Source organism: Terrapene carolina, unplaced genomic scaffold (assembly GCF_002925995.2).
Source record: "Terrapene carolina triunguis isolate 2854851 unplaced genomic scaffold, T_m_triunguis-2.0 Scaffold34021, whole genome shotgun sequence".
In the NCBI taxonomy this organism is placed as follows: domain Eukaryota; kingdom Metazoa; phylum Chordata; order Testudines; family Emydidae; genus Terrapene; species Terrapene triunguis.
The window spans coordinates 1,933,456-1,958,584 of NW_020698372.1; the positions used below are offsets into that span (position 1 = coordinate 1,933,456).

At 40.0% G+C, this 25,129-nt stretch overlaps 1 protein-coding gene across 1 annotated transcript; it reads left to right on the top strand.

Moving 5' to 3' along the window:
• LOC112117856 (palmitoyltransferase ZDHHC3) lies at positions 1-25,129 on the top strand. Its single transcript, XM_024215951.2, has 7 exons — positions 1-96; positions 5,290-5,731; positions 8,111-8,235; positions 14,088-14,184; positions 16,442-16,523; positions 21,016-21,146; positions 24,362-25,129. The coding sequence occupies exons 2-7, from the start codon at positions 5,426-5,428 to the stop codon at positions 24,518-24,520; spliced, it is 900 nt and encodes a 299-aa protein (XP_024071719.1). The 5' UTR covers positions 1-96; positions 5,290-5,425; the 3' UTR covers positions 24,521-25,129.

Here is a 25,129-nt window from a genome sequence, read left to right on the forward strand (position 1 = left end):
TTCATTTGGGCAAATTTTGGCAGGCACATCTTAGATACGGAGAAGATTTATGTTGCATAAAACTGGTGCAGCAAGATCACCCTTTCACAGTTACAGGTACGCAAATAAACCTCCTTACCAGTTTCTATCACAGTAGAGACCCTTATTTGAAAAGATTCATTTAGTTTTCATAGGTATAATCACTGAAGCTTTCAGTTGAAATGGTAAATTCAGATTCCTAAATAGTTATTGTTTCCAGTATATTTAAAAACATATATTTTTGCTCTTTTGTGACATTTTTATTGAGACTAAGTTATTTAAAGCCGTATACTTCCTGTCTAGAATACCTTTAGCTGCTGGGGATGTGAGATAAATGATCATGCATTTAATCCCTTTGGTTACTGAAAAAGTATTACTTCAGTACCACATCTGGCAGTTCTTTAAATAGTGTCAATGAATTGGTATAGCTTCTATGAAACTCGCACAACCACAGTGTCTCTTAAATATTTTTAATTAAAAAAAACTGAAGTGAAAGGAAATGATACAATTATACCTGAGATCATGTTTATATTTTTAAGTATAACCTAGATTTGCAAATCTTTCAAGAAGTCAGATTCTTTTTCTGTCTCTGTCTCTCTCTGGGTTATGTTATGCATGAGGTCAGATTAGGTGACCATAAATTCCAAGGCAAGATGGGAACGTTCTGATTCTCTAATTTCAGAAAGTGTATATGTACTTCAGAAAGTTAAATGTTGGCAGATTTCAAGTAGTGGCAGTGGTAATATTATCTAACAATTAAGGCCCTGACCTTGCAGAATTTACTCACGTGTTTAACATTATTACCATGAGTAGTCCCACTGAAATCAATGGGATTAATACTTGGTAGTAAAATTAAGCATGGACCTATTTTGCAGAATCAGGGTCTAAGGGAGTTCACAGCTATTCATAGGATCAGACCAAGTCAATGAGGACCCTTTCAGTTAAAATGCACATCCTGTGTAATGCAGGTTGATATTGGGATCCAGCATTGAGTTTTCAGATCAGCAGATGCATTAATTTCTCACCTAGACAATAAATGAAGTTTCTCTGACAACATGATTTGTTAAGTCCTAAATATTTCTGTATTTCTGACTACTTTTTCTTTAACACCCATCTCGAGTATCTGAGATGCTGGACAGGTTTTAACAATTAAACTGAAAACTAGGCACAGCATACATTCTGTCTCTAGAAACTCAGCAATTTGACTTTTGATGAACACACAGTCCCTCTCTCCTCTGTATCAGGATGGAAAAATGCACTCTTCCATTATTTTTTTTGTTTTTTTGCAGCACCTTCCAAATAGACGAGTAATCCTAATATTTAGAAGTAGATGCAGAAAGTTAACCACTTGTAGAGGACTATTAAATGCAAGGTAGAAGGGACTGTTAAAATCTCTTTGCTGAAAGGTGGATTTTTATATTGAAGGATGGCAATGGCTCTTTAGGAGCACTTATGGTTTGTGTACATATGTATTTTGGCATCATGTAACATTTTTTTGACTTGTCTCTGGATTTAAAAACACACCTGGCATGTTAGACTTTGAAAAGCAGCTACTGTACACATGCAATAACTTTTTGAAAATATTAAGTCATTAAACCAAATTGATTGCTCTCTTGCCAAGATTTTCTTATCTCAATTTTTAGCTAATATTAAAAAAAAAAAAAAAAAAATAACTTGAGTCAATAAAACTATTCTCTTATTTTTTTAAAAAATCACTGACTTTAAAATCTTAACATTAGGGCTGTCAAGCAATTAAAAAAATTAATCGCAATTAATCGCACTGTTAAGCAGTAATAGAATACCATTTATTTAAATATTTATGGATGTTTTCTACATTTTCAAATATATTGATTTCAATTTCAATACAGAACATAAAGTGTACAGTGCTCACTTTATATTTATTTTTGATTACAACTATTTGCACTGTAAAAAAACACACACAAAAGAAATAGTATTTTTCAGTTCACCTAATACAAGTACACCTCTACCCGATATAACGCTGTCCTTGGGAGCCAAAAAATCTTACCACGTTATAGGTGAAACCGCGTTATAACGAACTTGTTTTGATCCGCCGGAGCACGCAGCCCCGCCCCCCCGGAGCGCTGCTTTACTGCGTTATATCCGAATTCGTGTTATATCGGGTCGTGTTATATCGGGGTAGAGGTGTACTGTAGTGCAGTCTCTTTATCATGAAAGTTGAACTTACAAATGTAGGATTATGTACAAAAAACTGCATTCAAAAATAAAACAATGTAAAATTTTAGAGTCTGCAAGTGCACCCAGTCCTACTTCTTGTTCAGCCAATTGCTCAGACAAACAAGTTTGTTTACATATGCAGGAGATAATGCTGCCTGCTTCTTGTTTACAATGTCACCTGAAAGTGAGAACAGGCATTCTCATGGCACTATTATAGCCGACGTCACAAGATATTTAAGTGCCAGATGTGCTAAAGATTCATATATCCCTTCATGCTTCAACCACCATTCCGGGGACGTGTGTCCAAGCTGATGACTGGTTCTGCTCGATAACAATTCACAGCAGTGCGGACCGATACATGTTCATTTTCATTATCTGAGTCAGATGCCACCAGCAGAAGGTTGATTTTCTTTTTTGGTGGTTCGGGTTCTGCAGTTTCCGCATCGGAGTGTTGCTCTTTTAAGACTTCTGAAAGCATGCTCCACACCTCATCCCTCTCAGATTTTGGAAGGCACTTCAGATTCTTAAGCCTTGAGTCCAGTCCTGTGGCTATCTTTAGAAATCTCACATTGGTACCTTCTTTGCGTTTTGTGAAATCTGCAGTGTGTGGGTTTTTAAAATGAACATGTGCTGGGTCATCATCCGAGACGGCTATAACATGAAATATATGGCAGAATGTGGGTAAAACAGAGCAGGGGACATACAATTTCCCCCCAAGGAGTTCAGTCACAAATTTAATTAATGCATTATTTTTTTAACGAGCGTCATCAGCATGGAAGCATGTCCTCTGGAGTGGTGGCCGAAGCATGAAGGGGCAAAGGAATGTTTAGCATATCTAGCACATAAATACTTTACAAATCCAGCTACAAAAATGCCATGCAAATATGCCTGTTCTCACTTTCTGGTGACATTGTAAATAAGAAGAGGGCAGCATTTTCTCCTGTAAATGTAAACAAACTTGTTTGTCTTAGCAATTGGCTAAACAACAAGTAGGACTGGGTGAACTTGTAGGCTCTGAAGTTTTACATTGTTTTGGTTTTGAGTACAGTTATGTAACAAAAAAAAAATCCACATTTGTAAATTGCACTTTCACGACAGAGATTGCACTACAGTACTTGTATGAGGTGAATTGAAAGATCCTATTTCTATTGTTTATCATTTTTACAGTGCAAATATTTGTAATAAAAAATAATATACACTGATTTAAATTACAACACAGAATACAATGTATATGAAAATGTAGAAGAGCATCCAAAATATTTAATAAATTTCAATTGGTATTCTATTGTTTAACAGTGCAATTAAAACCGATTAATCGTAATTAATTTTTTTGAGTTAACTGCGATTAATCGACAACCCTACTTAAAATATATATTTCCAGACTAAGATATTGACTTTTAATGGGAAACTGTAATATAGATCCTTTTTAAAAGGGCGATAAAATCCTAGAAATAGTGGTTTATAATGGAAGCCAGATAAACGTGCTGTAGTTCAGAATCTACCAGATACCTTAGCAGTTGTTTTGATATTGTTTTATCTGCACTAGAATACATGTTCTTTATGGGGAAAAAAGGACTCCATTCTATTGGGGAATTTATTCCTACTCAAGGGTTTGTTAGTGACAGTCATCCTCACCAGATGGTCGATGTCAATATGCACCAAACATAGCAATCATGTATACAACGGACCTCGCTACATTTTGGCAAAAGTGACCCATTTCAACAAAGTGTGAGAAAAATCATTTTCTTCTGAATGTTAGAAATCTCCCAATGTAGCTTTCTGTAGGAAGATTTTTCCAGTTTGATATTGAAGAAGAAGGTATAAATACAGAAAAGAAAAGATTCGGAAATTGTAACAAATGGTCTAGGGAAAAAATTGCCTACCACATAGGATGTATTTGTGTTGCTATGGCTGAATGTAGTTTGCTTGTTAATACCATGTGTTCAGTTACACGTAATTTATAGGGCAACGTATATGATCATCAGTCTTTTGGATGAGATGTGAAACTGGGGAGCTGTTCTCTTGTGGTAATTAAAAATCTCATGCATTTTTATGTAAGTGTTGTTAAAGCTGTTAACATTGGAACATGGTCAGATTTCAGTTTGAGTAAGAAAGTTCTACAGAGTTAAATTCCCCTGCTGTTTCAGTTGGATATGATCCTCACTTCCTATTTTATTATTATTAATCATGTTCATTATGGTAGTGCATAAAGACCAACTGCATTGGGCCCCATTGTGCTAGGTACTGTACAGACACGGAGTACTGTAGTAGACAGCCCCTGCCCTGAAGAGCTTACAATCTAAACAGACAAGACAGGCACCGCGTGAAGGAAATGGGTGTTAACATGAAAGCAGAGTGAACAATGTGATGGTAGCTAACATCTTTTGGGGAAATGTTAAAAAAAATTTTTTGGTGGGTTTAGTTAGGAGGGGATAACATAAATGGAAAGGAAAAAGGGGAGAGGGGACATCAAGGGGGTGAAGGGGATAAGAGGGGCAGGTGGTGGAGTAAAGCTTAAGGTGAAGAGACAGTGAAGGAGAGGGCTGGAGCAAACAGCCAATCAGCACAGGGCAGAGAAAGTCCCGTCAGAACTATACAAAGTTCTCTGAATGCCCAAACATTTGGCTGCTGCTCCAGCTGGAGTCTCTGGCTGCTTTTTCTCTGCAGGTTTTCCCCAAGACCAGGTGTGGAGGGGAGGCACCACCTGGGCAGTAGTTTCCTCAGAGTGTGGCGGAATCTCACAGTTGTGCATCTGAGGGGATGCCAGGGGGAGGAGTGGCCCTGGCTGGCCCATTTAACCCACTTCTCTCCCAGTGCTGCAGTCCCTGGTTTGGCTGCTTCTGCAGCTGCTCCTACCTAACTGCTGTGCTGTGTTTTGTTAAATAGTTGAAGCGTTTCTCCCCAGCAGTGGATGCATTGCAGTGGTGGGTTAAGGGATTCCTATGTATAATTTATAAGTCTTCTGATAAAGTCTGAAAAGCCTTTGGGCTCCTTCTGGACAAGAAGTTCTCTATAAACGTTAGATTATCTCTAAAACACAGTTTTATATTTATTGACTTTCTTTTTGGTTTTCAGCTCCCTTTCTGCAGCCTGGAATCTTCTACATGCTTCTCATACCGTTATGTAGAAGGAGCTTTCTGAGTTTCATTTGTAAAGCAGAAGACGACTATTTTTGATTCTTTTTCACATTCAAGTATGGACATTATAATCTATGATGATTACTCCAATCCACCGCTTCAGAGATATTGAGAGGAAACCTGAATACCTCCAGCCAGACAAGTGTGTTCCACCTCCTAGCCATAGTTCCTTGGGAACAATGTGGTTTATTCGAGATGGCTGTGGTATTGCATGTGCTGTTGTTACCTGGATGCTTGTCTTCTATGCAGACTTTGTAGTCCTTCTTGTTATGTTAGTTCCATCAAGAGACTATATTTATAGTGTGATCAATGGGATATTGTTCAACATGTTGGCTTTCCTGGCTTTGGCTTCACATTTTCGAGCTATGCTATCAGATCCGGTAAGTATACTGTTACGTTTTTCTTGCCTGCCAGATATAGAGTAACTTGGGCCCTTGGTGAATAGCAGATTTAAATAACTTGTCTGTGTCATCGTGATCAGTAAGCTTGGTGTTGTGGTATGCTAATATATCATTCTGTTGTGTCAGATTAACTCACCAAATGTAAAGGACCGAATCTCAGATTCTCTTGAGCCTGGTATGAACAGCTTCCTATTAGTGTGAAAAGGGGAAGAGAGAGAGAGACTACCACCCTTTTACTCACCAGTTCTAGATATGTTGTTTGTGGCTTGTCATGACCTGACAAGCCGGAAAGCTAGAAAAACTTGTTTCAATTGTCTGTCTCATCAAATGTCACTACAGCGGAATGGGGTAGGGAAAAAATTACGATGACTTCTGTAATAAAAATGTTATGCTTCTTTTTCATATTAATGATTTAGCTGAAATTATTGGATTATACCTACTAATTTGTTTGTCTGTTTTAGCATTAAATCCCCCTAATAATATCAGCCCATATCTCTGTGGCTTCAAAAATGTATCAGACTCTTCGTAACTGGAAGGTTAAACATTCTAAGGTTAGATTTGAAACACAAGATGGATAGTGCAGTATCCAGGGACTTTGCCCTGGTCAGAAACGCAGTCCTACCCTCCTTCCTCCTCGCATCTCTGAACTGTTGGGAAGGGGATTTTTATCAAAGTGCTATCCCTAAATCTTCTTTGATGGCCCTGTCTTTCATATCTGTCTAGTAGATTAAATTTAAAATTATTGTTCTTCTAGCTGACGGAAAGGAGAGTAAGTTTTGTCTCTTCTGCCTTCAGAGTCTAGTGGCTGGTGTTGGGAATGTTGAAAGGGTCTCTGCCACACTGATCCCTCCCCCAAGCTCCATTTTGTGGATAAAACCCCCCACCATGAAAACTCGAATGGCTGTATTTATTGCTTAGCTTGCATCTTATTCAGGAACATCAGCAGGGAACTGACCTAGTTCTGGGCAGTTTCACTGTTGTTTACTGTAAAGTTGACTCTTGGTCACTTCATAATGCTCTTGCTTGGCAAAACTATGAGCGGGAGTGGAGGTGCTCAAGGTTTCTGTCGTCAGACTCAGGAATACAGCACTGCAGCAATTTACATACAGTTCATATTTTGAAGGATTTCTTTTTTATTGTAAATTATTTGAAAGACAGTAGTGCCCCTAAGAACCAACAGGCAATGGGGTCCAATTGTGCTAGGCACTGTATAGACATAGAGTAAGAGACAGTTCTTGCCACAGAGAGTTTCCAATCTAAATAGAACAGGCAGACAAAGGGTAGGAGAAAAGGACATAATGCAGAAGTAGAGTGATAAGTAAATGTCATGTTAGTTCCACATTTATTTATATATGGTGGCTGGCGGAGGGGCTAATGGGTGTTGAGGTTTTTTGTCAATTCTTTGGTTGGGTTTTGTTATGAGCGCATCAGCTAAACAGAAAGACAAAAGAAGGGGCATAGAAGGGATATGATGAGGACAGGATAGGTGCAGTGAGGCAGAGGTGAGGAAACTGTGAAGCAGGGGGGCTAGAGCAAAGAGCCAATCACTACAGGGAAGAGCATGTCCAGTGTCAAAAATGTAGTTGAAAGCATTGTTGCTATAAAAACTCTTCCACCAAAAGTCAATTGTAATGTTACTTTCCTAACACAAGATTTATTTTAATGTAGGCTCCTGTTTATATATGTACCTCCACACTAGCAGTCATTCATGTGGTATGTTTCAGGCTTTTTTTAATTAAAATTTTTGCAGTGAAATTGTTAATATTAAGGTTAAAGATCTTTAATTTCTTGTCTTTTGAGAGTTAAGGTTCCTTCAGCAACATTAACTCAGCAATATTAAAGATGCATATTTAAGGGGAGAATTCAAAAACTGCACCATCATAGTGAATGCAAGAATGTTACCTAGTCTTATTTTTTTTCTGGGCCTTTTTTTTTTAAAGTGGTATTTGTATACTTAACATCTCTCTAAAAGTTCTCATTTAAAAAACCCTAAACAAATTGGACGTTTATGAACACATGCAAAATATATTTGTCCGCAACATTTAATGTAAGCAAAAACATTTCAGTTGTGTAACTTTTATGAGGACACATGCATATGTCCAGTTTGCTGTGACACAAGGTCAGATGATACGTCCAAGTAAACAGATAAGGATTACACCCTGCTTATTATTTATGTACTATACTATGGCCTTACAATAGTGTCCTTTCTGTATCTTTCTCTTGTTCAATCAAATTCTGAAATATTGTGGTTGATGTTAGGGAAACTTGCACCTCTCTTCCCTTCCAAGAGCTTGAACTGGGTCTCTTGATGTTATTGGCGAACACTGTGGGTACTGAAATCTTTGTTTTCATTTCCAGGGTGCTGTGCCCAAAGGTAATGCCACAAAAGAATTCATTGAGAGCTTACAGCTGAAGCCAGGACAGGTTGTTTATAAGTGTCCAAAATGCTGTAGCATCAAACCAGACAGAGCACATCACTGCAGGTACAGTCACTTGTGTGTTGTGATTTAATGATGTGATGCTGTGGTTCAGGATTAAAAGAAAGCACTTATGTGGTGGACCAGTGTACTGTTGTAGGATATAAAAAGCAACAAAGAGTCCTGTGGCACCTTAAAGACTAACAGATGTATTGGAGCATAAGCTTTCGTGGGTGAATACCCACTTCGTCAGATACATGTTGTAGGATGGGATTTTCAAGGGGGCTTAAAGGATTTATCCACCTAACTCCCATTGAACCCTAATGTGAGTTGGGTGCCTAACTCTCTTAAGCTCCTCTGAAAATCCCAGTGCTCAACGAAGACCATAAAATGTAGCATGTCCCAGAATACTTTGATATTGTGCCTTGTGACATTATGATGCTTTCTGATTGTGAGGCACTTTGCTTGGGGTCAGCTCCTTGACCCTACTGGCAACACAAGCACTCCCCTCCAGGTCTTGTGCTCTCTTTACAGGTTAGCAATAGGGACACACCAATCCCTGAGTCCTGCGAGAATCCCCTTTAGTGTCCAGCCCCTGTTTCATTGGACACTCACAGAATTACCAGGCCTGCTGTTCCCAAAGGAACAGCACACCACAGCTTACTAATTCTTACTAATACTTAGAACATAGCTCCACTTCACACACAGCCAGAGTCAGGGGTGGGCCACGAGGGCGACTGCCCAGAGTGCCATGGTGGGAGGGGGAAAGAGGGGTGCTGTGAGGCAGTGCAGAGGTGTGGGCTGCCAGCTGGCAGGGGAGCGCTGCAAACTCGCAGAGGTGACGCATGGGGGGTGCCCAGATTTCTCCCGGCAGCGGAATGTGGGGCGGGGGTGTGAGCGGTGATGCACAGATACTACTCGTCCCCTCCTCCCAACATTCCTCCGCACCCCCTTAGGAGGCTATGATCAGAGGAGTGAGGAGCAATGCCGGGACTCCCTGCATCCAGGTCACTTTCCCCACCTGGACTGTGCTGTGAGGCGAGCATCAGAAGCTGATACTCTCCTGCCCTCCCTTTACACAGCCCAAGTAAGTTCATAGAGGAGTTAGGTAAGTTCATGGAGGATAGGTCCATCAGTGGCTATTAGCTAAGATGGTCATGGATGCAACCCTATGCTCTGGGTGTCCCTAAAACTCTGGTGGCCGATGGTGGAAGGGTCCCTCGATAAATTGCTCTGTTCTGTTAACTTCTTCTGAAGCATCTAGCAACAGTCAGATTTTAAGCTGTCATAGGATAAGAGGAAAGGTCCTCTCGTGGATCGGTAACTGGTTAAAAGATAGGAAACAAAGGATAGGAATAAATGGTCAGTTCTCAGAATGGAAAGAGGTAAATAGTGGTGCCTCCCCAGGGGTCTGTACTGGGACCAGTCCTATTCAACATATTCATAAATGATCTGGATAAAGGGGTAAACAGTGAGGTGGCAAAATTTGCAGATGATACAAAACTACTCAAGGTAGTTAAGTCCCAGGCAGACTGCGAAGAGCTACAAAAGGATCTCTCAAAACTGGGTGATTGGGCAACAAAATGGCAGATGAAATTCAGTGTTGTTAAATGCAAAATAATGCACATTGGAAAACATAATCCCAACTATACATATAAAAGGATGGGGTCTAAATTAGCTGTTACCACCCAAGCAAGAGATCTTGGAGTCATTTTGGATGGTTCTCTGAAAACATCCACTCAATGTGCAGCGGCAGTCAAAAAAGCTAACAGAATGTTGGGATCATTAAGAAGGGATAGATAATAAGACAGAAAATATCATGTTGCCTCTGTATAAATCCATGGTATGCCCACATCTTGAAAACTGCATGCAGATGTGGTCGCCCCATCTCAAAAAAGGTATTGGAATTGGAAAAGGTTCAGAAAAGGGCAACAAAAATTATTAGGGGTATGGAATGGCTTCCGTATGAGGAAAGATTAATAAGACTGGGACTTTTCAGCTTGGAAAAGAGACGACTAAGGGGGGATATGATAGAGGTCTATAAAATCATGACTGGTGTGGAGAAAGTAAATAAGGAAGTGTTATTTACTCCTTCTCATAACACAAGAACTAGGGGTCGCCAAATGAAATTAATAGGCAGCAGGTTTAAAACAAACAAAAGGAAGTATTTCTTCACACACGCACAGTCAACCTGTGAAAATCATTGCCAGGGGATTTTGTGAAGGCAAGAGGATCCCTCTAACCCTTATGTACCCCCATCTGGTACAAAGAGATCTCTGGGTCACAGTCACATTTGAACAAGAATTATTCACCAGTGGTTAAAAGCAATTGAAAATGACATGTGAGTCATGCACATTACTTTCTTTGTCATTGTTTATTTGTGGACCAAATTTCTTCAAGCATGTCAGTCACTTGTCCATGACAAGTGTGAAATTTTAAAAGGCATAAAAATATCTTAATTATTTTTAAATCACTTTTTCACAGTTATGAAATATATTATTATTTAAAAGAAAGTATTTTTTCTGGGAGAGTGGTGTATAAATACAGGGAAGGCTGTTGCACACCGCTCAACGGTGAGCACATTAAAGTTATAGTTGCAGTTATAAGCAGCAAGACTGCAGAAGGTTGATATAGCTCTGATTGTATTAAATCTTACTTTGCTAGTCTGTCACTGGGTCCTCTGTTGTCAAGATAATCGGTGATATACGGTATGGGTAAGTGGGAATGAAACAGGAAGAGAAATGGGTAAAAGAGTGAACTGAGAAAAGTCCATAAAAAGTGGTATGTCTCAAAGTACTAGTGTCTTCATTCACAGACCTGATGGCATTTGTGACTTTGGCTTTAATTAGCCCTTTTTATTACTACTAAATTAATTTAAAACTTGCTTTAAATACAGGTAATTTAATTTCAGATTTAGAATCATTTCCATATTTTGATTTACAAAGGACAAACCAAAATTATGGAACCTAAATTATACCTGTTGTGGAGAGTTGGGGCTTCCCCCGCCCCCCTTACTTTGTTTCAGTAAGTAGTTAAAGGATCTGTATGAGCTTCATCATTCCCCTTCCCCCCAGTGTATTCCTAGAGGATTTCCATGAAAGGACTGCAGTTACTTTCACTCTGGGGGGTTATGCTGCCTTGTGCCGCCATCTGTCTCTTTAGATTTGGGGGAGCTATAGCTACCACCACCAACAACCCTTTTCTGCTAACTAGGGAAGTAAAATGTTAACCAGGGGTTAACGGTTAAGGTGGGTTAACCGGTAAGACTAATGCTTACTGGTTAACTGGTTAACATTTTACATCGCTAGTTCTCAGGCCATCTCCAATGCCCATTGAAGTCCATGGGAATCTTTTAAAATAAATAAATATTTCCCTGTTGTTCTGTGTGTGGGTGTCTCACAGCAGGATCATACGCATGCACAGCAGAGGGTGTTGGTTGCCATGTGCTTGAGAGTTCCTGCTGTTCACATGCTTGTATGAGGCAGTTGCACGCAACTAACTGCTCCTTCTGGCCGTGAGCTTCTGGCCCTGCTCCTGGGAAGGAAGAAGGGTGATCCCTACTAACCTTTTGGCCCTGTCTTTGCCATCTAGCCTGAAGCGTCTGAGGGTGGAGGGTCTTTGCTGCTTCCCACTCCCTGCCTTACCCTAGTCTCAGCTCTTGGAATTTACTTCAGCCCCAGCTCTTACTCTGTCCCCCCATTGGCTCCTGCAGGTGATGTCATAGCTCCAGCCCCTGGCTGCCTCCCATCCCTACTCCTTAGGACTCCTGTGTGGGTTACTGTCTCTCTCCCCTCTTGGCCTGGCTGCTCCACATCATCCCTCCGGAGGGGACTCCTTCCCTCGCCTCTCAACCCAGTGTCTCATGGCTTCCCCCCGAGTGCTGCAGAGAGTAGGTGGTAGATACCTGCTTCCCAGCTAGTCATCTTGTCTATCTCCAAGGTCTTGTGGAGCAGCCTGGGGAAAGGGCACCCGTTCCTCCTGTGGTATGCCCTCTGGCTCATAAACGGATCCAAGGGGTAATGAAGAGAACGACTTGCTCCCTCACTATGCCTCCCGGTACTCCCTAGCTGTGTGTGAATGAGTGTAGGGAAAGAAAGAGGCTTCCCTTACTCTCCTTGTGCTCTCTTGCACCCACATGGGAGTTCATTGATGAAGGTACTGCTGGGCATGCCCTGCTCCCTACCTCTTTCTGATAGTGCTCTCTTGCCCTCTGTAGAGGTTTGGGGAGTAAAGAATAGTCTTTCTTGGGCCTATAGCCAGCGGTCCAGGGAAGAGGAGAGCCTCTCTAGCCCTGGACTTATACACAGAACAGACTCTACTGCTGTGTCACTCTTGCAGAGATGGGAAGAATGTGCATGTGAGCTACCAGCAGAATAGTGCATGAGACAGGACATGAAACTGACAAACAATAAGACAGTAAAACTGATTATACCCAAAGGTGCACATGCACACATCTAATAAACTGACGGAAAAACTAATTTTGTCTATCTTAGTCACCATAGGTGGTGTGTGTCATCAAAAGGACAATTTTAAAGCAACTAATTTTATTTTTAAGTTAGGGTGCCCTTTTAAATACACATATTTTTAAATCACAATAACTTTAAGCTACTTCCTGCAATACAAAGCTTCTTGTGTTAGTGATGACTAATCTGGGGGCAAATATTGACCTGAGTAACTTTGTCTGCTTGAGGAGAAAAAATCTTAGGGCCCAATCCTGCAAAGCCTGCTGGTCCTGAGCCTGCCCAGTCTGACATCCAAGATCAAGATCTTAGTTGCTTATTTGCATCTTGGGAATTTTATTTCTTGCCTTTGGGGACTGCTTCCTTCCAAGATCTGTAATAAATACTTGACTATTTCAAAATAGGGATGTTAATATTTATTAACTTTTTTGTTGTGGTTTTATTATCAGTGCATTCTTGTAATTAGTTTCTTTAAGCGTTTGAGTTTTTTCTTTAAGGTCAAAACAGTTTAACTTTATAATAAGAAAAATATAATAAGCAGAACCCTCCATTTCTCTGTTTAAATCCTGTGAGGGTTGTTGTGAAACCACATATTCCTGATTTTTCAAATTCGGTTTTCATACTTTTTTGTGCATTTTAGCACCAGGGGACTGGCTTTCTTCACTGCTGTATCATATGATAGAAGAGCAAAAAGGCTTTTATGATGTTAGTTGGAGATTTAAAATGCCAGTGAAGCAGCAGTGACTAGTAAACGAAGAGAAACTAACATTACAATGAATTAATCATCTTTGATTGTTTGACTCCTAAGCACAGTATGCATTTGCAGCTTTTATTTTTTAGAATTTGTAATTAGAATTGTTACTTTAGTGCTTCTGCCCACTTTTGCTGAGTGCTTAAAATCTAATTTTTTAATTGTGGTGATGGTGTCTCAGTGACTCCCACTGGTAAATTAATCCAGTGCCTGATTGACTTCATTGTCAGGTATTTTTCTGAAAAAATAATTAGAATTTTCCATTTTTTTTTTAATAAAGCTCCTGTCAGAGTAAATTTAATAAATAGGAACAATTTCAGTAATTTGTTACAAAGGTTATTCTGAGAAGTTTATCCATTGCTGTATCCTATGATTTTATTTTTTATTCTACTACTTTGAAACTCTCACAGAGCCCGGAGGTCAAACCCAGACTAGATTAAATCAATTTCATTTCATTTGCTTAAGTTTAATGTTCAATCTCTGTATATTAGTGGAACCATTAATCATAATGTTACTTTGTTGTGATTTGCCATTTACTTTTGGCACGACTGCAATTAGGGACAATAGGATGGTTGACAATTTTGAACAGAAGTAGCCAAATTTGTATGTATGTGTGTGTGTTTTCCAGGTGCCCAATATTTTCTTTGTACTCTTGCTGTATTTTCTGAAAACCACACACTATAAAGATTTTTTGTTCTTTATTTCAGTGTTTGCAAGAGGTGTATTCGGAAAATGGATCATCACTGTCCATGGGTTAATAACTGTGTAGGAGAGAATAACCAGAAGTACTTTGTACTGTTTACAGTAAGTTGTTTATTGAGTAAATTTTTCTGTCCAACCAGAGACAATGAAATTCCATGACTGTTAAACGGCTGTGAAGATTATATATATATATATTTTTTAAGTAGAACCACAACTGGGAAATATATTACAAATTAGCAAAATTAAATAATTTAGGGAGCAAATGTAATAAAAGAACAGGAATAAGTCATCACCAAAGGTACTTTGCCATTTATTTTGTCAATTGTGTAGCATTAGTTGGTATAATACATAGCGTAGCAGTAAATATACCTCACAAAATACTCCACAGTAATAATAGTGAAGTCTCAATCAGCTTTTTGGGGTAGGGGCTGACTTTTTGTTCTGTATTAATATTTTATTTATACAGTACTTTGCACAATGGAGTTCAGGTCCATGACTAGGGTTTCAAGATGCTACAGTAATACAAATAATAATAAGATTGTGCCTCATTATTGCATTTGCTGTTACCTCTTTGCTGCCAGGGTGGAGAGAAACCTCATATTTTTGGCAGGGATTACAAGGGTTCTACTTGTAAGTAGCCAATGTTGGCACTCAAAAATCAGGCAGAAATGCTTCTGATTTTCTTACTGTGTACTATATCTACTGTATATAGAGCAAAAGTATGGGAGTGCAAACTTAATTACCACGTAAACAGCGAAATCTGGGCTCCATTGAAGTCAATGACAAAAATCCCAGGATTTCACCCAAAAAATTAATGTCAAGAGAATATTACAGCTTGCACAGTTGACTTTTAGTGTTGTTCCATTTTATCAGTAATCTTTTATGGTAAATCTCTAGGTAGAAGATGGTCTGTTATGATATTAGGAAATAGGTGCAAGTCTTCAGTCAGACTTGAAGTAAGAATTGAAAATAAATGTATGAACCCTTTAATTTGCTTTTCACTGTATGGTGTATTCTGCTATTGCCAGAGGCACAGCTAGTCAACTTTCTTTTTGCGGCACAATACCTAGTTTAGTTGGGAAAACAGGAAAATATTTACACCAGGTACTTTTCCACTGGACTAGTCTCTCCTCCGTCTGATTAAGCCTGTACTAGCTTTAGAGGGAGGAATGGGAAATATAAATATATCTCTCCTTTCAATATCCAGATTGGAATACAATTCCTAGCTGGTTCATCCCGAATGTGGGATGTTGGATTTCAGTTTCAGCTAAATTTGACAAGTCTCTCTTTCAAAATGGACTATATTAAACACCTAATCTGTCTGAGGAAAAGATGAAACAAGTTTTTCTATTAATGTTTTTAAGGGCTCAGGAGGAGAAAGGATGGTAGCATATAAAAGCATCAAAAGAAAAATATTTTTCCATTGTCTTTCACTTGCACCTCATTTGGAAGATATTATGTTCCCATATTTGTTAGTATTTGTCTCATTCTATACCACTACAATGAAAACCTTCCTACGTATATGTGTGTATGTTGCAAGTGGTGGGGGTAGAAATGCCTATAGGTAACAATTTAAAATTTTCCATGCTAAGTGTCTGCCTCATGTTTAAATTTATTTATTTATTTATTTATTTTATTTTTAAATTTCAATGAAAATGTTTTAGCTATTTTTCAGAATGAGATCAAGGAAAAACACATTTTGCCAATTGTAAAAATAAAACCAAAAACTTACAACTGTTACACTGAAAAGCCCTAGCACCTCCATGCTTTGGAACAGCGACTTGAAATTTGACAGTGTTGTCCTGGTATCAGGGACGTGCCGTTTGCTATCTCCCTGGAAATCCACCCAAATTTGGCCAAGCTATGAGCCTCTAAAAATCTCATTTTGCACATTATCAGTAGAGACTATATTGTGCAGTAGAGACTACAAATAGTATATGAAAGGCAACATGGCCTTGTGGGTAGATAGCTGAACTGGAATTCAGGAAACCTGGGTTCTGTTCCCAGCTCTGCTGTTGTCCTGCTGGGTGACCTTGGGCAAGTCACTGCATCTCTCTGCCTCAGTTTCCCTATCTGTGAAATAGGAATGATGATACTGACCTCCTTTGTATGACCATCCTTTCATTGATGAAAAGTGCTATATAAGGGCTAGGTGTTATTATCATATAACTAGATTGTATCAGAATGCATACACACAAGGGGGCCAAATTAAGGCTGTTTACCTTAGTTTTGGCATTTCCTAATTTTTGAGTGCTCGACTTTGCAGCCTTAACATTTTAAATGTAGTTTATTTGGACATATGTGTATAAGCAGCTTTTACAGCTATGCTTAAAAATATTTTAAATACATTGTGTTTCAGATGTATATAGCACTAATTTCCATGCATGCCCTAATCATGGTGGGATTTCACTTCCTGTATTGCTTTGAAGAAGACTGGACAAGTGAGTATTGACGAAGTATTCCTTTCAAATACCAAATTAACCTATAGAGAAAGCATTGTGATATAGTTTAAGGGAAGGGCAGCTTTTTTTACTGCTAGTTGCCAGAGAATGCTGTTAATATTATGAGCTACTTTTTATTTTTGTGACCATTCCTGGAATTTTAAAATTCCACCTATCCTGTTAGGAATTTTCTGTCATGAAGGGTTAAGTCCTACTTAAACACACACCATACATAACGTGGAGAACAGATAGACTCTTAAGGCTCCATGTCAGTACATAGGAAAAGATTAGTGTTTACATGAATGTGTCACTGATAATTCCTGCATGCTAAAGTGAGACGGGGAGAATGCATGTGCTCTTTTTAAATCAGGTAATGGAAACGATCCCTGCAAAACTGTTGAGAAAACCGATCAGCTCAGATGCAAAAATGCACTGTCACATGTTCAAACAACTTCCCCTGCCCTCCAAAAACAAAAAACACCTCATGCTGGAAAAGTCAATGAGTAGAATTTTACAAAGCTGCTTTAAACCATCAGGTTTAATCCACAGTATTAGGTAGATTGATTTATTTTTAAAAAGAGCCAGGGCTTGAGAAATCCACTTGCCAATACCAAGTAGAAAAGTTTATCTTGGGGGGGGGGTGGATGTGTGTGTGTGTGTGTTTGCGTGCAGGAGGATGTTTCAATTTTTGCAGGATTTAAGCTTTCACTTCAAAATAATTACAATTTTAGTCATTAGAACTGTGAAGAAAATCTTACAAATAGGAATTAATACATTGCAAGCCTGCAGCTCGTAACTTTGCCAGGCAGGCACAGAGTTAAACTGATAAAATTTGGAGCTGCCCAGTGTGGGCAGAAGGAGGCTGTGAAAGTGGTAAAATAAAGGAGGGTTCCTTTCCCTCTCCAAAATAATCAGGCTCTAGAGAGCTCATAATGAGCGTGCTCCTTCTCTTCTTCAGGTATGGAATCCCTGAGCAGGATTCAGGGATAGGACCCTGGTAGAAAGCAGCTGGGAGGTGCCCCTGAGCTTCTGTTGTTACTGCTGGTCCTGGACCCTATTGATGGGGTTCTCATCTTTTGTATTGGCCTCTGGGTATTAGGTGTCTGGTAAAATTTAGAATCCTTGGTCAGGGCAATATCTGCAAGTGGCTTACTTGTGGGTAGAGAACTGTTTTTAAGCAGTTCTCATTATTGGATTTCACAGAACTTTGAGAATATATTAGAATGAATTCATAAGCTAGTAATTAAATTTTGTTTGTTGTATAATTTTTCTTTTTTCTTATTTTCCCCTCACTTTCCTAGACTCATAGAAATGCAGGGCTGGATGAGACCTCAGGAGGTCATCAGGTCCAGCCCCCTGCACTGAGGAAGGACCACATAAATCTAGACCATCCCTGACAGGTGTTTGTCCAACCTGTTACAGAGCTTAATTACACTTATAATTAGAAGGTTTTTCCTAATATCTAATCTAAATCTCCTTTGCTGAAGATTAAACCCATTTCTTCTTGTTCTACCTTCAGTGGACATGGAGAACAATTGATCACATTCCTCTTTATAGTGGCCCTAGCATATTTGAAGATTATCTGGTCCCCTCTTTGTCTTCTTTTCTCAAGACTAATAGATCAGGTTTTCTAAACCTTTTACCAATTTTGTTGCTTTTCTTTTGATTCTCTCCAGTTTATCAATATCTTTCCTACACTGTAATGCCCAGAATTGGATGCACTACTACAGCTGAGGGCTCACCAGTGCCAAGTAGAGCAGGACAATGCTATTAGTCTTTTTTGCAACTGTATCACATTATTGACTCATTCAGTTTGTGATCTACTGTCACACTCAGAGCCTTTTCAGCAGTGCTACCACCTAGCCAGTTATTCCCCATTTTGTAATTGAGCATTTGATTTTTCCTCCTTAAGTTCTTTGCACTTATCTTTATTATATTTCATCTTGTTCAATTCAGAGCAATTCTCCAATTTGTTGTTTTGAATTCTAATCCAGTCCTACAAAGTGCTTGCAACCCCTCCCAGCGTGGTATCTTCCGCAAATGTTCTAAGCGTACGTTCCTCCGTTATCAAAATACTGAATAATACCAGATCCGGGACTGACCCTGCGGGACCCCACTAGATATGTCTTCCCAGTTTGATATCAAAGCATTGATAACTATTCTTTGAGTACGGTGTCTCACCCATCTTTATAGTAATTTAATCTAGACTGCATTTCCCTAGTTTGCTTATGAGAATGTCATATGGGACTATGTCAAAGACGTACTAAAATCAGGATATCATGTCTATAACTTCCCCTAATCCATTAGGCCAGTAACCCTGTCAAAGAAGGAAATTAGGTTAGTTTGGCATGACTTGTTCTTGACAAATCCATGCTGGCTATTCCTTATAACCCTGTTTAATAATTTGTACCAGTATCTTTTCAGGTATCAAAGTTAGGATGACTGGTCTATAATTCCCCCCTGGTCCTCATTGTTCCTCTTTTAAAGATAGGTGCTATGTTTGCCCTTCGCAGTTGTCTGGGACCTCCCCAACCTCCATGAGTTCTCAAAGACAATTCCAATAGTTCCAAGATTGCTTCAGCTAGTTCCTTAAGTATGCTAGGATTAATTTCACCAGGCCCTGCTGACTTGAATTCAACCAACTTATCTAAATCTTCTTTAACCGTTTCTTTCCCTACTCGGCTTGTATTCCTTCCCATTGTTGTTAGTATTACTTGTGTTCAGTATCTGCTCATCATTACCCTTTTTAGTGGAGACTGAAGCAAAATAGGCATTAAACACCTCCGCCTTCATCAGTTATTTGCTCTCCTTCCCTACTAAATAGAGGACCTATACTTTCCTTCATTTTTTTCTCTTGCTCCTAATGTATTTAAAGAACCTCCTCTTCTTTGCCTTTTATGTCCCTCACTACGGACTTATGCCTTAGACTTTCTGATTTTGTCCCTACATTCTTATGCTGTTCTTTTGTACTTCTCCTTAGCAATGGGTTCATGTTTCCTCTTTTTGTAGGATTCCTTTTTGATTTCCAGGTCATTAAACAACTTCTGATGGAGCCATATTGGCCTCTTACTATTCTTCCTGTCTTTCCTTTGGATCAGGATAGTTTGCAGTTGCACCTTTAATAATGTCTCCTTGAGAAACTTCCCGCTCTCCTGAACTACTTTTCCCCCTTTTTTTTTTTTTTCCCCCATGGGACCTTATATACCACTTCTCTGAGTTTGTTAAAGTCTGCTTTTTTGAAGTCCATTTTCCTTATTTTGCTCCTCTGACTCCTTCCTTTCCTTAGAATTATAAAACTTATCATTTCATGATCACTTTCACCCAAATTGCCTTCCACCTTCAGATTCGTTACCAATTCCTTCCTGTTAGTCAGAATTAAGCTAAAATGGTTGTCCCTCCTCCATCTTCCTCCCCCCCCCCCCCCGGTTACTTCCTCCGCTATCTGAAACAAAAAGTTGTCCCTAGTACACTCCAAGAACTTTATTGGAAATTTTGTGTTTTGCTGTATTACTTTTCCAACAGGTGTCTGGGTAGTTAAAGTCCCCCATTACTACAAGGTCTTGTGTTTTGGATATTTCTATTGTTTGTTCAGGAAATGCCTCATCGATATTTGTCTACCTGATTTGGAGGTCTATAGTAGACCCCTACTGTGACATCACTCCTATTTTTTTACCCCTTTTATCTTTACCCAGAGACTTTCTGCCCCTCATCTCCTTGTGAACCTCAGAACAGGTTTATATATTCTTGATGTATAATGCAACACCACCTCCCTGTTTCTCTTGCCGGTTCTTCCTGAACAAGCTATATCCCTCTATACCGGTATTCCAGTCATAAGACTTTCACAGCTATCCTTTTAAACCCTGCTTAACCTTGCAGGGACATTGCAGTATAGATAAACCTTATGGGGGAAAGGGGATGGGTTTGAGAGAACCAAGAATATATAACCCTTCTCAGTCTTCAAAAGTCAGTTATGAAAGGAACATGCTGTGCTTTTTATAATGGACAATTGGTGCTACAGAAGTAATCTTCTCTGGTTTCCTCTGTGTCCTCACCATTAACTTGAGGTGCCTTTTCCTAATTGACTTCATCATAGAGAAAATTAGTAAAAACTCTACAGATAGAATGTGCAAGTGGTAGGGTCCAGGTGAGAGCACTGGAGGGGGGCTTAGTTGGAAAAGAAAATTGCATGCCATACATATCACAGCACAAGTTTCTTTTTCTTCAAATTAACAGTACTAATTATCTCAGTATCCCACTTCCTTGGGAATCACATACCCTTTCTGTAGGCCTCTGATTATGGCGGTCATGTCAGTTTCTTATTTTGATAGAAGAACTTTGTTTGACGAACTGTTGAGAACTTGAGATAATCTGATACGTAATATCAATGGCAGAATTTACTGCTTAGTAACACGTGTTTGTAGTTTTACGTGTGGGCTTTGTTCCTTAGTCCCTTATTTTTGAGTATTCATTGTTTTGTCATATGTTTTCACAGAATGCAGCTCCTTCTCTCCACCAACTACAGTGATCCTTCTTATCCTCTTGTGTTTTGAGGCTCTCTTGTTTCTCATCTTCACATCTGTAATGTTTGGGACCCAGGTACACTCCATCTGCACTGATGAAACGGTGAGTTCTCCGTGGTCTTGCGTTCCCCTGCTCACAGTTGTAAGATCTGTGAAATGTCATGTGGTTCTGCTTCACTGCCCTAGCATGCATGGAGCCTTTGTTGCTGATATAAAGCAGACTAAGCCTGCACAGTGGCTGAGGTCACTCCTGGATGGCTAGCATAAGAAGTTGAGTAGTGTGGGGATGTTGCAACTATAGCAACAGTGAGTGATATTTTTATCTTAACAAGCATAAGTAACTGGGATTACTCTGCAGAGAGTTTCACCCCAGTGGAATGGGGAATCTTAGACAACAGACTCCCTGTGGAGTGTTTGCTGCTAAGAAATCATTAAAGATTCCAGTGGGTAGTACCTAATGTTACTATTTACAGCTTCAAGTGTTAAAAAGCAAAGATGAGACCAATGAGGTGGAAAAAAGAATTTTGTTTTGTAAATTTCCAGTTTAGGCTTTTCTATAATTTACTTAATCGGGAGCTCTCTGCAGCTACACAGAAATTCAGCACCCTTGCTGTGCTCCACAGCCATGAAAGCTATCCAGGATGCTAAGGCAACAATGTGGAGCTTACACAGAAACACTAGAGTCCCTTGTTCAGCACTGCATCCTGCCCTCTTCTTCAAAGGTGAAGTCCCTGACTGGTAATAGTATTTTTACCCTTGAGAATGATATCAGACTTCACCAATCGTGCTCAGGGTATCTGTCATAGCTTAACAGAAGTCTAAGCCCTTCCCTAATTGGGTAGGTTGGGGGAAGTGACAACCTTAAAGGGGCCACTGCTGAGTGTCTTAGTGCAGGGGTTTCCCAACTTTTTTCCCCTGAGGCCCACCTGGGCAGCTGCAGTGGGCACTGTGGCCCTCTGTTAACACGTGTCTGTCAGAGAGAGGGGCACCGCGGGGTCCCTCGCCTCAGCAGGGACCAGGGCCAGCAAGAGGCCAAAGGGGCCACTGCCAGCCCCTGCCAACGCCTTCTGCCTCAGCAGCCTGCTGAGTGCCTTGAGCTCATCACCTGGTAGCCCTGCCCCGTCACCCACCCAACACCCTGTCGTGCCTCACAGGCACCCCCTGCCGGGAATGAGGGAAGAGCTCAGGGACTGCCTGTGTTGGGCAGAGGCAAGAGCTCAGGTTGGGCCCAGCCATTAACTGATGGTCCCGATCACAGCATTGTCCAAGTGGGAACAGAGCAGCACTGCCGAGCCCCAATCCCGGGGGCAGAGGGGAGGGCGAAGGCCTGATTCTCCAGGGGGCCCGACAGTGATGGAGCCATCCAACTGCCCGGGGAGCCGGTCGCCTCTCAGAGCTGGCCCCTTCTCCTCACCCTCCGCCCATCGCCTGGCGGCTCTGCTTTGCCCTCTGCCACCCGCCAGCGGCACTGGGCTCATCCAGACCTGGGCAGGGGCCATCACCAGCCAGCACTCCACCAACGTATACAGTTTGCAGGGCAATGCCCTCCCAAACTCCACCCATGGCAGACTGCCCGGGACTGTCGATGGGCCGCAGCCCACAGTATGGGAACCCCTGTGTTTAGTGGGCAAGTCTAAGGAGAGTTTAAACAAAGTTAGAATCTGGCATTCAGGACCATGCAAGAGCAGTCTGCTTCTCTCAGGTCTTCATTCCCCAGCTAGCTTCATGACACTTGCATTCAGGTCTACTTTGTTCCAGGGAAAGTTGCAGATATTTTCTGCTGAGTAGGGTCCAGGAGAGTATATTGCTGAACAACTAGCTCCTACCAAGATTAAAATTTATCAGTTTATATAAATTAATGGTGGTGTCTGTGAAGTCATTACTGAATTTTCAACAAATACAGGCCAAAATTTTCAAACTTGGGTGCCTAAAGCTAGGCACTTAAATAAGTGCCCGGATTTTCATACATGCTGGGCATCTTTAGAAATAGTCACATATATCATTTTTGTACATATGGATATAGGTTCCTGAATATAGAGTACTGAGTTTTTAAAGGTAGGGGCAGGGCTTTTATTCTTTTACAACTTTCTTCTATGCCACCCGTGTTACACATCATTGTCAATTTGTTAGCATCAAGGTTGCGTCTATCTGGCATGTGATTCTTATGTTGAGGAACACTTAGAAATGAAATGCTATTAAATGTGGTCTTTTTTACTTCTTTCACCTTGCATCTTGTTGGGGTGGAGCAGGTTTCCTCCAATACAGACTCGAGCTCTGAGAATCTCCTCTCCTCACCCCACCCTCTCATATATACCCCACAGTGGTGATTCTCCTCTGCTAGAAAAGGACTAGATCAGTTTCTGACAGAACCTGAAATTTTGCTCCTTGTGTTACCTATGGAGATGGCATCACCTCTTTGGAGCTGCCCACACTCCTCCTTGCACGTAACTTCCAGGACTGGGAGTTCAAGACACACACTTGTTCTACAGTGCACTGAGCTGCAGTGCAGGGGATGCATGTATTGACAATACATGGGAAGAAGATGATTTTGCGAAAAGGCCCTAAATTAAAGACAGCTAGAATCAAGGATTATCATTCTCTACTGAAAGCAAAACCAAACAATGCATTTATAGCAACAAGAGCTGTATGTTTAAGACCTAATTTATTTTATGGATTGCAAATATAATAAGGATTTTTTTACGTGATTGATTCAGAACTGTTTCAACTGATTGCTTGAAAGCCTATTTTTGCTCTCCCTCTAATCTTTACTAAACCAATATCCATTTTTTCTCTCCGTTCAGTATACTTATTTAACTCTTTCGCCCTGCTGTCTGCCCATGCATGTTATGGTAGCAGTTTTAAGAGGCACTGGGTACGTTCAGCCATGCTGAACATAGGCCATTTCCTGAATTTGCATGATGAATCTGGGAACATTATAGGGATTGTCTTGGGTTTTTTTTGTCTGCAAACATATAAATGGGTTCATATAAAACTTTCCCTTATCCAACTTAGGCATATGTAATGCTTTCATCCAATAAAAGTACATGTTGTATTTCTGTTTTAAAATTGACATATGTGACAATTGTAGGGTATTTTTTAAAGGTTTGAGCATATTTTTAAATGTGATTTTAAAAAATGGCAATAATTTTTTTCCCCAAGGAATATTTCCTATCCTTTTTTAAAGGAAAGGCTCTCAATAGGTAAATTTGTATTTTCTTACTCCATCCATGTGATAGGGGTAATTGAGAGATCCTTTTCCTGAAAGCAGAACCACAGCAATTAAGTACTTGACTGAAAGTGTGATATTTCTGTTTTCAGGGAATAGAACAATTGAAAAAGGAAGAGAGAAGATGGGCTAAAAAAACAAAATGGATGAACATGAAAGCAGTATTTGGCCATCCGTTCTCTATAGCATGGCTTAGCCCATTTGCTACTCCAGACCAAGGAAAGGCAGACCCATACCAGTATGTGGTCTGAAGAATTTCCACTAAAATAAAACCACATTTCAGCACTACTGTTATATAATTTTTATATGAATGTTTAAAACAAAACGTAAAACAGAAACTCTTTTTATGTCTATTAAAGGCTGTTCGTTGCAGAGAAAAAAAAAAAGCCCTGTATTCTGCAATTTTAGATAATACTATGTCTCTGGTGGCTGAAGTGTCTTCTTTTTTTCTGATTTTTTTTTTTGTTTTGTTTAACTTGTTAACTTTACTGGCCTTTGTTTCTATCTGCTTCCTGTATGGCATAATTAATGTGAAGGAGACCCTCTTTCTCTGTTGTGCCTGTCTCTGCTAACCGAGTAGACTGTAATGCTGTCTCTAGACTGTGAGGGTATCTGTGTAAGTGCCAACAGTGCCATCTTCCTACACAGACATCTTTGGACCTCCTAATGGTGTGTATAGCTCTGACTGGGCAGTGAGTTTCTTTCATAAAAGAGGACGTTAGCTGAGAAATAGACACTTTGCTTACTGAACATTGAAAGGTAGAAGACGAGGGTGTGATGCTGTGCGAGAGCCAATTAATAATGTGGTCACATGCAGTTAAAGTATTTAAAACAAATGTTGCCAATACCACCTTTTTTGT

Excerpts from the sequence above, each read along its gene's own strand:
- LOC112117856 (XM_024215951.2), top strand. The coding sequence starts at position 5,426 with ATGATGATTACTCCAATCCACCGCTTCAGAGATATTGAGAGGAAACCT. Across the intron at positions 5,732-8,110 it reads GAGCTATGCTATCAGATCCG|GGTGCTGTGCCCAAAGGTAA; the intron begins GTAAGTATACTG and ends TTTCATTTCCAG. Across the intron at positions 21,147-24,361 it reads CCATCTGCACTGATGAAACG|GGAATAGAACAATTGAAAAA; the intron begins GTGAGTTCTCCG and ends TTCTGTTTTCAG.